At 30.7% G+C, this 15,119-nt stretch overlaps 1 protein-coding gene and 1 pseudogene across 1 annotated transcript; one reads left to right on the top strand and one right to left on the bottom strand.

The window, feature by feature from the left end:
- The first annotated feature begins 6,144 nt into the window (after positions 1 to 6,144).
- LOC137822208 (uncharacterized) lies at positions 6,145 to 8,047 on the top strand. Its single transcript, XM_068627106.1, has 2 exons — positions 6,145 to 7,950; positions 7,994 to 8,047. The coding sequence occupies exons 1-2, from the start codon at positions 6,145 to 6,147 to the stop codon at positions 8,045 to 8,047; spliced, it is 1,860 nt and encodes a 619-aa protein (XP_068483207.1).
- LOC137823222 (small nucleolar RNA R71) lies at positions 6,536 to 6,641 on the bottom strand (annotated as a pseudogene).
- Positions 8,048 to 15,119: the final 7,072 nt, after the last annotated feature.

Below are 15,119 nucleotides of genomic sequence, written 5' to 3' on the forward strand. Positions count from 1 at the left end.
TATAAAAATGTTGTAGTAATTAAAAAAAATAGTCAAAGTTTTGAGTAGAAATATGATTTTGACTTAATTTTTTTTTTAATTTGTATTTCCCATAAATTATTGGTGTTAGAATTAAATGTTATAAAAAAATGTTATAGTAATTTAAATAGTCAGAAAAAGTTTACAGGAGAAATTTGAATTTATAATAATAATTGTAGATAGTTATTAGTGTTTAAAAATTAAATTGTTTATAAGAAATAATATTTTATTTGTAAATAATATTTGTACAGGATCCAAATAAAATTTGATAATCTTTAGTTAGTATTTTTTAGATTGTACATAAATTATTTTGTTTGTTTATATTTATTTGTTGTTTGATTAAATTATGTTATTGAATGATATAGTAATTTATAATAATTTTTGTATTAAAATTAATTAAAAGTACGTTTTAGGGTAACTGTATTGGTGTACTTTTACATCGATACGGTAACCGCGTTCGGTATGAATTCGGAAAGAATTTATGACGAGGCAGAGATGGTACACTTTGAGGAAACAGTTGCAATTTATGACGATCTTGTTGCGACGAACATGAATTTAATTTCACAAATCGAAGAACAAATAAAAAATAATAATCAAGGTGCATCAGTCATGATTCTTTGTATGATTGCTTTTGGATTGAAATTGTTACGCACGGTGCCTACTATAAGCAACTGTATCAGTGAGTCCCAACCACAAAAAGAGCGCCGCAGACAAGAATTGATGGAGTACTTGGTTCACACTGAAGAATCTCGTCACATTATTCGCATGGGATCGGAAGCTTTCATTAAATTATGTGAACGAATACGGGGAACTGGACTTGTTAAAGATGCATATCGATCAACCGTGGAAGAACAAGTAGCGAAATTTCTGCACATTATTGGGCATAATGTGAAGAATCAAAGTGTGTCATTTTTTTTCCATCGGTCTGGAGAAACAGTTTCCCGTCACTTTCATAATGTTTTGAGTGCAATTTTAAGGTTGGAGGGGGAATTCTTAATTCAACCAAATGAAACAGTTGTAGAACCCCACATCCTTAACAACAGTCGATTTTTCCCCTACTTTAAGGTTTGTTGATAATAACATTACTTTAAATTATGTGTAATGTCTTCTTTAGTTTGTGTTTAATTAAAGTTATGAATTTTTGTTTACAATAGGATTGTTTAGGGGCCATAGATGGGAGTCATGTACGTGCTAAGGTTGCACGTGGTGATGCGCCTCGTTTTCGAGGGAGAAAAGATTGGCCAACCCAAAACATATTTGCAGCTTGTGACTTTGACATGAAGTTCACATATGTCTTAGCCAGTTGGGAAGGAACTGCCTCCGATTCAAGGATATTGAAAGATTCTTTGGTACGAGGCGATCCTTTGGTTATTCCAGAAGGTTAGTTATAGGGGATTGGGTGTGTAGAAGAATTAAAAGGTTGTAGTAGTATATACTAACCCAGCTTTCCACAATCTTTGTAGGAAAATACTATCTTGGTGATGCAGGTTTTATGTTAAAACGAAATATAATAACTCCTTATCACGGGGTGAGATACCATTTGAAAGAATATTCGCGAAGAGGGCCACAAAATGCAAAAGAGTTGTTTAATCATCGACATTCATCACTTAGGAACGTAATTGAGAGAACCTTTGGAGTGCTTAAAAAATGTTTTCCAATTATAGCCAATGGGACTGAGCCACATTATGATGTGGATACTATGACAAAAATTGTTTTAGCTTGTTGTATTGTGCATAACTTTCTACGCGGATCGACAATGATGAGTCTCTGCTTGAAAAAATAGATAATGAATTGTTAGAACAAGATGTCCAACCAAGCACCACCCATGCTCGTGAACATGATTACAGGCTAGGGTGTGATATTATGGACACTATAGCAAACGAAATGTGGCAAGATTATGTAAATAATTAATTTCATGAAATAATATATTTTCTACCATTTTTCAATGTTTGTCATCCTAACTTTAAGTTAATTAGATGGATCGCGGAAAAAATGTGGCTTCAAATTCATTAGGTTCTTATCGAGAGTTCACCAAGTGGACGACGGAGATGAACCTAATTTTGCTGAATGCAATGATTGACGAGGTACGAAAAGGGTGTAGAATTGATGGTAGCTGGACCACTCAAGGATACACTAACATAGTTATGGCTTTAAATGAGGCGGGCTTATCGGGTCTTAAGACAAATAATGTGAAGAACCGCTAGAAAAGCCTGAAGGACAGGTGGAGGGAAATCCATGATTTGTTTGGTGGATTGAGTGGTTTCGCATGGAACCAGACCACCAAACTTTTTGAAGTCGAGGACGAAGTTTGGAGTGAGCTGATTAAGGTACAATGATAAGTACTTTTTTATGTAACAATTACATTTAACTTCACATTTCGCATCATATACTAATATGTGAAATGTATGTAGGCCAAACCATCTGCGACGAAATAACGTTTCAATCCCATTCGCCATTATGACCTCATGGAGGAGTTGTGGTCTAATGATAGAGCCACAGGAAGTCGGGTCATGACAGCCCGTGACATCAATTCACCTCCTGACATGCGCAATTTCAGTGTCAACCTTGGGGAGAATAATATGGATTTTATCCCCGAACAACCGAACTTTGAGGAGGCAAATGACTACGTCCCACGATCACCTGCTTCTCAATTCCAATCTAGTGACACTCCTTCAGACACACCCTCAAACACTCCTTCTATGCCGTTTGTTGGCTCTGCGTGCACATCGTCATCCCGAGGATCAAAGAGAAAAGGCCCCACTATGGACGACATTGATGAACAATTTGCAATGTTGAATACTAATCTTCAACAATGCGTGTCAACAATGAAGGATGGAAATGAAAATGCCTCTCAGTTGGTGAATATTGCTCGTGCACAGGCAACAACAGCTCAAGATATAGCTGCCGAAATTAGACGAAGAAACGACCTATATGTTGAGCATGTACACCACCATCGACGCCATGCCTCATACCAGTACTCAGAGTCTGATATTTGGGCAATGCTCGGGAGCTAAACATTCAAGATGAACAACTCATGGATCAATGCTACGAGTTTTTATGTGACCATCCCGGAAGAGTTAAGCAACTATTTGGGATGTCATATGAGCGTCGAATGAAAAAATTGTTTGGATTTATGACTAGGCATTCATTTCATATCTCTGCGTGGGGGTTACCTTTAATTACTGGACATGTAATATTTGGCTGTCTTTGTTAGTTATTGGACACATGGTAGTAAGTATCGTGCGATTCACGATACGAATCGCACGAAACGATACGGTTTAGGCGTCGTACGATACGAATCGTACAAAGAATCGTTTTCGCTCCCGTATCGCAACTGTATCGTGCGAATCGGAAGACGAATCGGAGAATCGTTTCGTTTCGTATAATAAATTGGAATTTGAAAACCCTAATTTTAAAATTTTACCTCGCGAACCTCTTCTCCTCTCTCCTCCGACAGCAACGACCATCAGACTCGTGACAGTAGGAGGTGCGGCGCCAGACAACAATAGCAACAACTTTGTGGAATTGTGCAATTGCTGAGGCGCACTGCTGGACGAAGGCGCTCGACTAGATGCGCGGTGGTCGTTGGAGGTGCGTGACTGTAAGCACGGTGAAGAGAGTAGAAAACAGAGAGTGAAGCAGAAAACAGGGAGTGATTAACTGCTGTCTTGGGATTTTTTCTATTATCTTGGATTTTTAAAAATAAGGAAAACAAAAAGAAAGGCAAATGTTACATAAGTGTACATGATTGTTTTGATGTTGAAGAGAGAGCTCTGAGTAAAAAAAGAAGAGAGGTAATTATTTTTATTTAGAACTTCTTCAACTTACAACTGGAAAACTTTAACAAACTAAACTAATTAAATTTATTTGTTTTTCTTTTGCTAATATAGGTTCTAGAAATTTAAATACCAAGATCAATAAAAATGAAAAATTCACAGAAGATGAGGAAGACATTGAAGAAGAACTTTTAATAGAAGATGAAGATGACTTGAGTGATGTAGATGTTGGAGAAGAAGATGATGAAATATGAATGACTATGATAATTGCACCTTTGCATGTTTACATATCTTATATATTTAATTATATGTTACAATTTTAATGTTTATGAATCTTACGATTCATGATACGAAACGATTCACGATTCAGAAAATCAACTCTCCGATACACTACTTGTATCTCGATTCAACTACCATGATTGGACATGTAATATTTGACTGTCTTTGTTAGTTATTGGACATGTAATATTTTGCTTTCTGAACTTGCACTATTGCTTTATGATATTATGTTAACTTATGTTTAGTAATTTATTGTAGTAATTGCATTATACATGACATCATCATCCCACAAACGTAACAGAACCCGTAAGGGTAAATCTCCAGCAGAAGATGTTGACGTTTGATAAGTGTCTAATTTCAGTAATATTTCATATTAAAATATAGGCACTTATGAGGATTTATTGCTAATTTACATATAAAATAATTCCTAATTTATGAATTTATACCTTTTTACATTTTTTATAATCTTTATTTGAATAAGAGTATTTTATTCTCAAATTTGGTGTTAATTGCAGATTTCTAAGGAAGATTGAAGATTTGGATTAAAGATGACTGATTTGAGCTAAAAAGATAAAGATAGAAGGTCCCAGAATGGAAAAAGATGCAAAGAAAGATTGGGTCTTTTTTATGTTTTATCATTTAGCCCGTTAGCGCGACATAGGAAACAACCTAACCCTAGAAAACTAGGATAAATAGAGGGCTAGAGGCTCAACCTTAGTGTGCCAGATTGAGAGGAAAACACCTTAAAGTGAATTGTAACCCAATTGGGAGAATGGAAGGTGATAGAAGTATGCGTGACTAATTCTACCATTTGGGATTGGGAGTAATCTGCTCAAACTCTTATGTATTGAGGTGATATTTTATATATTAATATTCAGTTCTTGATTGATTATTGGTATTGTTGTTTTACTTTTAATTTTCCGTGACAAATTGAGAATCTTAAATCTGACCGGGAGGTATTTTTAGGGTTTGGACCTAAACAACAATACTTAACATATTTGAGTGCTAGGAATAGACTTAAAATGTTAATTGCTATTAAACGTCTGAGCTTCGTTCTAAGTTGTTCTTATAATTATGCGAGGGATCGATAGTTAGGGGACATTCTTAAGGATTTTATATGCGAGGAATCGATATAAATGATTTTTATACGGGCATGAATTTCGATCAAAAGAACTTAATATTGACATGCTAATCAAAATACTTGAGAGTGAGAGAGATGAAACTAATCCTTATTTTTCCAATTGAAACAACTAATTCTTTGTTTGTTTTCTTATTGATCAGTGTCAACACAATTAATTCAAAACTCTTTTAATTGTTCTATTATCAAGTTTTTGGCGCCGTTGCCGGGGAACAAATTTGATTTGTTGAGTATAATTTCCTAAATATTGTAAATATTTTTTTTTATTATTATTATTTGTTTTGATTTTGTTTATTTTATTAAAATTAGATTTGATTTTGATTTTAGTATAGATTTACTGTTTTTTTTAAAAAAGGTTATTGTTTTTATATTCTTTTCTTTACGTTATGTAATTTAGTTTAGTTTATTTTTATTTTATTTGTTTTGATTTTGATTTTGTTTTATTATATGTTATTTTAGTTCTTTTTAGGATTAGTTTACGTAGTTTGATTTAGATTTACGTAACTGTTATTTATTTGTTTTAATTATATTTTATTATTAGTCTTATGTTTTATTTCTACGTAAGCAAGTTAGTTAGAATATTAGTTAGTTTACGATTATAGTTTTCAGGGGTTTTTTTAGCTTTATTTTATTTTATTTCTAGTATTTATTTTTTATTTTTAAGTATGTTATTTTTTATTTTTTATTGTTTTCTTTTATTCTGTTTCTAGTTTTTATTTTATCTATATTTTTTTTTTAATATATTTGTTATTTTTCTCTTAACGTCGTTTTAGTGTTTTATTTTAGTTTTTGTGTTATTTTTATTTTATTTTACGTATTTTGTTTTTATTTCAATTTTTTTTTTTAATTTAATTTAATTTATTTTATTTTTTAAGAAAAAAAAAGTACTCTGTTTTTTTTTTCTCCACTAATATGCTTTAGGAAGAAAGCAACATGGCAGAACAACAAGCACCACCTCCTAGGAGGACACTTGGAGATTATGTCATGTACCAAGGACCAAGACATTTTTCTAGTATTGCAATACCTACTACTGCCAAGGCCTTGGAAATCAATCCTGATTTTCTCACTCTCATCAGTGCCTATCAATTTACAACAATGGAACATGAGGATCCATATTCACATTTGGATACATTTTATGAATTGGTAGGAACAATGGGTTTTCAATCAGGTGATCTTGAAAATGTTTATATGCGCTTGTTTTCTTTTTCATTGGCAGGAAAGGCTAAGGAATGGCTCAAATCACTTCCAAATCAGAGCCTCACTAGCTGGAAGGATGTAGAGGAAAATTTTTTGCAAAGATTTTTTCCAATTTCTCGCTACATCAAAGCAAAGTCTGAAATCTCTATGTTCAAACAAGGAGCAAATGAAGTCTTTTGTGATACATGGGAAAGATTTAAGATGATATTGAGAAAATGCCCAAATCATGGGTTTGAAGATATTGCTCAACTGAGCGTGAATGGTCTCAGATCTGACATAAAGATGCTCCTAGATGTTGCAGCTGGTGGCACAATGATGGCCCTTGATGTAGAACAAGCGACAATAATTATTGATGCATTGGCATCAACTGATTATAAAGCCCAACATGATGGACAAGATCTTCATAATAAAGGGTTGTTAGAAGATGCACTCTTGGCTAAAAATAAGATTCTGACACAGCAGATTGAGCAACTAACTGCACAAATGGCTAAATTGCCCCAACAATTATATGTTGTTCATTCATCTCAAAGCCAAAGTCAGTCAATCAGGTGTGATTTTTGTGGAGATGTTCATCCTAATGGTCACTGTTTTTATCAGAACAATTCACCTGAAGTTGAGGATCCATCCATGCTTGAAAGAATGAATAAAGTTGAAGACGCTCTGACAAAGATTGTGAGCGCGCAGGACAATATTGTGAAAGCGCAGGACAATAGCATGGCCATGATTAGGAGCATAAAGATCCAGATGGGACAACTGACCAAACAAATTTCACAAATTCCAGAGGAACAAAATGGCCAGTTTTCAATCAATAGCCAAACCAATTCAAAAGAGCATTGTGATAATGTAGTTGCTGAACAAGAAGAAAAAGATGAGACAAAGGGGAAGAGAGATGAGAAAGAGAGAAGTGAGGAGGAAAAAATAAAGAGGAAAAGTGAAAATAAGGAGAGAGGAGTTCTTGAAAAAGATTTATCATATCCTCATTCTCCTTCAAAAAAAGAGAAGGAAAGAAAATTCTTTGATAAATTTCTCCCTAAAAATTATTTTGCAGGAAATTTGAAGCAAGATTCAACATTTGAAAGATTTCGAAAGAATAGGAGCTATATTGAAGAAAGAAATATAGAGCTTGAGGATGGATACAATGTCATTATTCAAAAAGGCCTGCCTAAAAAATTCAAGGACCCAGGGAGTTTTAACCTTCCCGTGTCTATAGGTGCTTTATTAGTAGCCAATGCTTTATTGGATTTGGGAGCAAGCGTAAATATAATTCCTTTGGCAATGCTGAAGAAAATAGGGGATTTGGAGATTAAACCCACCAAGATGACTTTAAAGCTAGCTGATCAAGTAACCAAGTATCCATATGGTGTGGTTGAAGATGTTCTCGTCAAAGTGGATAAATTCACATTCCCTGTGGATTTTGTTGTGATGGACATGAAAGAAGATGAGGAGGTTCCCTTGATACTTGGAAGACCCTTTATGAAGACTGCTAGAATCATAGTTGATGTCGACAAAGGAGAACTTCAAGTTAGAACTCAAGATGAGGAGGTAACTTTAAATCTTTTTTATGGTCATAAAAATTTTAATGCAGGAGAAGAATGTGTACAGAATGATGCAACAAAGAGAGTTGTCCATCTTGAAATAAACAGGCGTCAAGCTAGATGACGTTAAACGAGCGCTTACTGGGAGGCAACCCAGTCCACATTTTAGTTTTATGTTGTTATCTTTGTTTATTTTATTTTTCAAAAAAAAAAAAATATAAAAAATCTTGTATGCCTCCTAATCATTTTGCAGGTTATGTATTTTGACCTGAGGATAGGTTCTATTAGTCAAGGGGGCAGATCCAGCAAATGAAGCAAGATTATAGATAAAGATTTTAACAAAAAGCTGGATGACTTCTTAAGAAGAGAGGATTGAGCAAAAATATGGTTCTATCTATCTAATTCTCTTTTCTTTTCAATTATTTAAATTTTATTTTCTGTTTAGTTTTTATTTATTTTATTTTATTTTTCGGTTATTTTGTTTTTTGTTTATTTGCTTTTTTTTAGTTTGTTTTAATTGCTTATTTTGTATTTTGAATAAATTTGTTGTTTTTTTATAGTTTGTTAGTTTTAGGTTTTGAATTTTCTTTCTTGAATAAATTTCCAGTTTTAATTTGTTTGCTTTCTAGTTTATTTTTCTCAAATAAAAAAGAACTAGAATATTAATTTTGAATTGTGGAAAAAAGAATTTGTGTTTAAATATTAAATAGTGAGATGAATTAGACACAGGTTAGAAAAGAAAATTAGATTGAATCCTTATTCAAATGTAGTTAAAAGTATGATACATAAATTTAACAGGATGATTGATTAGGACAGATAATGACAAGACAAAAAGGAATTAGACCAATTAAACCAAGTGAGTGTGTGAACCTTAAACAGTTTGAGAGTTTTACTGATGAATTGACAGTTGTGGTTGCTTAATTTTTATTTTTGTTGCATCATAAAAGAGCATGAAGATGTTTGAGGCATTTGTTTGTGTTAATTAGGAGCCAGGGCCAAAAAGCCAACCTTTATATTAGAATTCCATTTTTTTTATCCCCTTTGGGCCAAGAATTTTTTTGTTAATATTGCACCTTAACCTTTATTGATATAATTTCCTACCCTTTAGCATGTTTAAGGAAGGAGAACATAAATGCAATACTTATAGAAAAGGGAATGTTGGTTCTGATTGTGAAAGTCAAAAAGTTGAAAATAGAAAGAATCTTTTCCTATTATTGAAAAGAAAAAAAAGGAACAGAAGAAGAAAAATAAATAGAAAAGAAAGATAGAAAAATTTCATGAAAATCATGAAAAGTCAAAAAGAAAATGAGGGAAAAGGTGACATCGAAAGAAAGTGGTAATTAGATAACATATATGTTCTCTATAATTGAATTGTATATATGTTCTTCTTCTTTAATATGTGCATTTTGTTATCTAAGAAAAACCAATATTTTTTGGAAGCCCAACCTCATTACAACCCTGGAAAAGACCTCAAGATTCATGTTTCTAATATGTTTGTGATTTGAAGATGAAAGGAAAAGCAACTGTGATTTGTTATGATTCAGTGAAAATAGAGAGAAACAAACACTTACCCGTGAGCATATGAGAAGATATTCCTTGATGAATTGTCATTTATTTGTTTTGATTTGATCCTGGAAATTGATTGTGTCTATAATTATCTATATTTGAATTTGGAAGCATCATAAGTTTCTAATTTGATCTGTTGTTTAGTGAATTAAGTTGTTTGATATTTAAATTCAAATATATTCATTTACTTTGCTTGAGGACAAGCAAGATTCTAAGTTGGGGAGAGTGATAAGTGTCTAATTTCAGTAATATTTCATATTAAAATATAGGCACTTATGAGGATTTATTGCTAATTTACATATAAAATAATTCCTAATTTATGAATTTATACCTTTTTACATTTTTTATAATCTTTATTTGAATAAGAGTATTTTATTCTCAAATTTGGTGTTAATTGCAGATTTCTAAGGAAGATTGAAGATTTGGATTAAAGATGAATGATTTGAGCTAAAAAGATAAAGATAGAAGGTCCCAGAATGGAAAAAGATGCAAAGAAAGATTGGGTCTTTTTTATGTTTTATCATTTAGCCCGTTAGCGCGACATAGGAAACAACCTAACCCTAGAAAACTAGGATAAATAGAGGGCTAGAGGCTCAACCTTAGTGTGCCAGATTGAGAGGAAAACACCATAAAGTGAATTGTAACCCAATTGGGAGAATGGAAGGTGATAGAAGTATGCGTGGCTAATTCTACCATTTGGGATTGGGAGTAATCTGCTCAAACTCTTATGTATTGAGGTGATATTTTATATATTAATATTCAGTTCTTGATTGATTATTGGTATTGTTGTTTTACTTTTAATTTTCCGTGACAAATTGAGAATCTTAAATCTGACCGGGAGGTATTTTTAGGGTTCGGACCTAAACAACAATACTTAACGTATTTGAGTGTTAGGGAATAGACTTAAAATGTTAATTGCTATTAAACGTCTGAGCTTCGTTCTAAGTTGTTCTTATAATTATGCGAGGGATCGATAGTTAGGGGACATTCTTAAGGATTTTATATGCGAGGAATCAATATAAATGATTTTTATACGGGCATCAATTTCAATCAAAAGAACTTAATATTGACATGCTAATAAAATACTTGAGAGTGAGAGAGATGAAACTAATCCTTATTTTTCCAATTGAAACAACTAATTCTTTGTTTGTTTTCTTATTGATCAGTGCCAACACAATTAATTCAAAACTCTTTTAATTGTTCTATTTTTATATTTAGCGATTATTGTACTCGATAATTCACTGTTCCTTGTGGGATCGATATCCGTCCTTAGGGACAATTATTACTTTTGACAAACGCAGTGCACTTGCCGTAAAAAGTCATCAACGTTCCTCCTCCAGCAACGAGGATTCAACAAGTTCTTGATTATTCAAGATACTTCAGTACCAGGCGTCAAATGGTGGTGTTTGAAAAGAACTTTCACGCAAGAGCAGTATTACCACCAAAAGTGATGCATACTTCATTTTTTGTTGGTCCAGGATTTGAATTCCAAAATCTTCTGAATTGGCAAGGTTTACGACCTTTCTTTGGAATTAATCTTCCGTATTATGAGGATTTGGTAAAAGTATTTTATACAAATGCAAAAATCACACCTGTTGGTCACCTTGCCATTGAGATTTGCGGAAGAATGATACACATTAAAGAAATGGATTGGATGACCATTGCTCATCTACAGTATGACGGTCTTAAGTTAACCCCTGGGACAATCCCTGAGAAACTGAATTTTGATCGAGCACTAGCATTATCGTCCATGATTCGTGAAGACGTTGAAGATGAAAATCTAAAAAATGTCGGTAGTCTGAAAATGAATGACCGACTGTTGCATTACACATGGGTGCATATCTTGTGCCCTCAAGGAAGCAACTATGCACAACTACTAAATGAAGATATTTTTATGTTGTGGTTAATAAAAAATAATGTATGCATTAATTTGCCTCATTACATCATGCAACACATCATCAAATAATGTATGCATTAATTTGCCTCATTACATCATGCAACACATCATCAAATGTCGGGATAACAAGAAACCTCTCCCATATGCAAATTTGATAACGAGGATCTTGCAGGTGTATGGCTTCGACTTGTCGAATGAACAAGCAATAATGCTAGGTTGGAATCATTACTTTGGCAAAAAAAGTATGACAAAATTAAATATATTCCAGGTTAATGGCGTATGGCAACTTGGTAGACCTCACCATGCACACGAAGAAGATGATGAAGAGGATGAATTGCCAGCACAAGATGTTGAAGGTGGTCAACCTGAGGAGGCAAACCCCACTCAAACGGAATTGTTAACTCAAATTTTGTCCGACATACAAAACATGAATACCTGAATTGACAGGGTTGATCAAAGGATGAACAGAATTGAGGATACTCTGAGTGACATTCGACGTCATCAAGGCCATTGAGTGTGTTATCATTATGTTATTGTCATTGTTATTTTTATTTCTAATTTTCAATGTTGAACATTAATGAATTGTTATTGTTATTTTTGAAGTTGACATTGTTATTGTTAAGGTTTTATGCTACTTATTTACATAATCATATTGTTTTTAATGCAACTTTTTTACCATCTTATTACTTTGACAACATTGGTTAAGTGTCATTCAATGTCTGCATATCACAACACGTCGTCATCTAGTTGTACTGGTTGTAGTGTGCAAAAACGTGGTACTTTTACCCATGCTACTGGGAGCACAAGTGTCTTCGTTGATCCTATTTGTGATTGTGGACAATTTGTTGTTTTGAGAATAGCGACAACACAAAAAAATGTTGGAAATTTTTTTTGGGGTTGTCCCAACTACAAGGTAAAATTTATTCAATTAGGTTTGAAACAAACTTAAGAATGTTATTTTAAACTTATTCATTGTTCAATTTTATTTTTTTCTTCAAAACAGATTAGAAGTGACATGGTTTTAGGCTGTAATTTTTTCAAATGGTGCATTGAAGACGTTGCCGATGAAAAAGATGAAATTATTATCATACAACGGAATAAAATATGTCTTATAGAAAACCGTTTGAAGGTCTCCAAGGATTAAAATGTTATTACTGAGAATGTCTTTTCTTTTTCTAATTAACATTATTATCTTCTTCATGTAATGACTTTATATTATATATTTTGACACCTACTTAATATTCATGTTATATTCTAAATTTCTATTTTCTTTTTAAAATATATTCATTTTGCTATTCATAATAATGAAAATTATTATTAAAATTAATTATATATATATTTGTATATATATAACATAACATAATTTAAAAAATCATATATAATATTAAAATTATGTAAATAAATTAACTTAAATAAAAAATAATTTTTAATTAATAAAATGTTAAATAATAAAATTATACTTTAATTTTAAATTATAATTAACTAAAATATGAAATAGGATTAATCATTATTTATTATTTTTTTATATACAAGGGTAAAATTGTAATCTTACAAACTTTACTATTCAAAATAATTTATAATATTATTACAATTATCACATCACTCACCAATTTCAATAAACTTTTCTCACACATTCATTCTAACATACCCCAATCCAAACAACCTCAACTTTTTTCACATTTTCTTCACACTTTCACTCCCATTCACCTTCAACTTTCCACTCCCCACACCCTCTAATTCAAACACACCCTGAGTCACATAGAATAATAATTTACCAATATTTAAGGACTTAACTTTATACACTAGTAGTATGTTTTAAGCACTTACTCAAATTTTATGTCTTGATCTCTGTATAACAAAAACAATACATTTTATTTTATATACTAATAAAATTTTTATTTATAGTATTGATTGTATTGACAATGCGATTATTTTAAAGGTCAACCAAAAAAATAAAGATTATTATAAATTATTTTTTGAAAAATGTTCACAGATCCAACTAGTAAATAGTAAATTCAAAAAGTGGCTTAGTTATTTTTATTAAATTGATTCCTTTAATTTGCAATCTTTATTTCGTTCTTTAATTAAATTAACCCCATCTTTTGTTCCTAATATATTTTTAATTTTGTAAAGATATTTGAAGTTATTTATCTTATACTATAATAAAATTACTTGAATTTATGTCTGCTTTGTGAATCTCGCCTAAAATTCATAAAAAAATTGAAATGTAATGTTATTATCATGGCTGATTAGAGTATTTTTGTTGTATAATTTGGTTCGTTTTTTAATTAAAAATATATCTGAACTAGATATATAAGTCATGTTTAGTTCATTTTCAACATAAAAAATTTAACTAAACCACAATAACTTTTGCACTTGACTTTTCTTTTTTATTTTATATTTCTTTATTTAGTATATATATATATATTCGATCTTTTTTACATCATTGATTATCTATTTCACATTAATTTTTTTTTCAACATTAATACATTTTGTTTATACATATTAACAGTTATTTTACTTTTTAGTAAAAAAGAAAATAGAATGAAATATAAAGTATAAGGAATGTTTACACTTTTATTATGAAGGAAAAACAAAAAAGGTGATTATGTTTTATTTATACATTTAGGAATATATAGTATGTAACTTCTAATATTTACTTTCATATGTCTAACAAATTTATTTATTTTACACATGTGTATTGCATTAAATTCAAAACACAAACATCATAATGAATCTCTCTATATGGTTTCCTTTCAATAATATTTGTTTGTTTTGTTTTTAACACATTTCTTTCCAAGACTAATAATGTAGCATTCACCTCACCAAAACAACTCTTAGTTCATTCATATATGTTAAACATGTTACTTTTTTGACACAATTTTACAAGCATGAACTAACTTATGTATATTAGGTTTTTATCTTGCATAAATATCTCAAATGTTTATCTATATGAGTGAAATAAGTAATATAATATAGCCTTAAAATAATTTATTTTGGTTCGATCCAAGCGGTAAACAAAACCAAAATGTGCTTGGTTTTGAAAAAAAAAATCTATAAAAAATTATCAGTTTAAATATAGTATTGATTTTGTTATTTCTTTACTTTATTTTTTTTTTATTTTTTTCACACTGTTAAGGGTTATGACATGTTTATTTTATTAAAAAATTATATAAAGAGACAGCATATAGGTCGCATATTAAGGTTTTGTTTGGATTAGGGAGTGAAAAGAAGTGAGTAGATTTGTGATAATTTAAAGAGAAAGTGTAAAGAAGTTAGGGTGTTTGGATTAAGGTAAATAGAGTGGAAAGTGTGGGTAAAATTTATAAAAGTTTGTGAATGATGTGATAGGTGTGATTGAAATTATATATTTTTAAATTGATAAAAATGTAAGTTTACAAATTTATCCTTATATTTAAAAATGGTTAAAAATTAATTTGATATATTTATTTATAAATTATAATGATTTTTAATTAAAATATTATTAAAATATTTATAATTATAAATATTTGATAATTTTTTTATATTAAATAAAGTTATTATTTTTATCTTTACTTTTTTTAATTAATATAATTATCATATAAATTTATTTTTTAATTATTAAAAAATATTTTTTAATTATTATTTATATTTATAATTTATTATATATAATATGATTAATTATGTTTTTATAATAATTATGTTTTTTTATAATGTTTATATTTAAATGATAA

This window comes from Phaseolus vulgaris, chromosome 9 (genome assembly GCF_000499845.2).
Source record: "Phaseolus vulgaris cultivar G19833 chromosome 9, P. vulgaris v2.0, whole genome shotgun sequence".
NCBI lineage: Eukaryota > Viridiplantae > Streptophyta > Magnoliopsida > Fabales > Fabaceae > Phaseolus > Phaseolus vulgaris.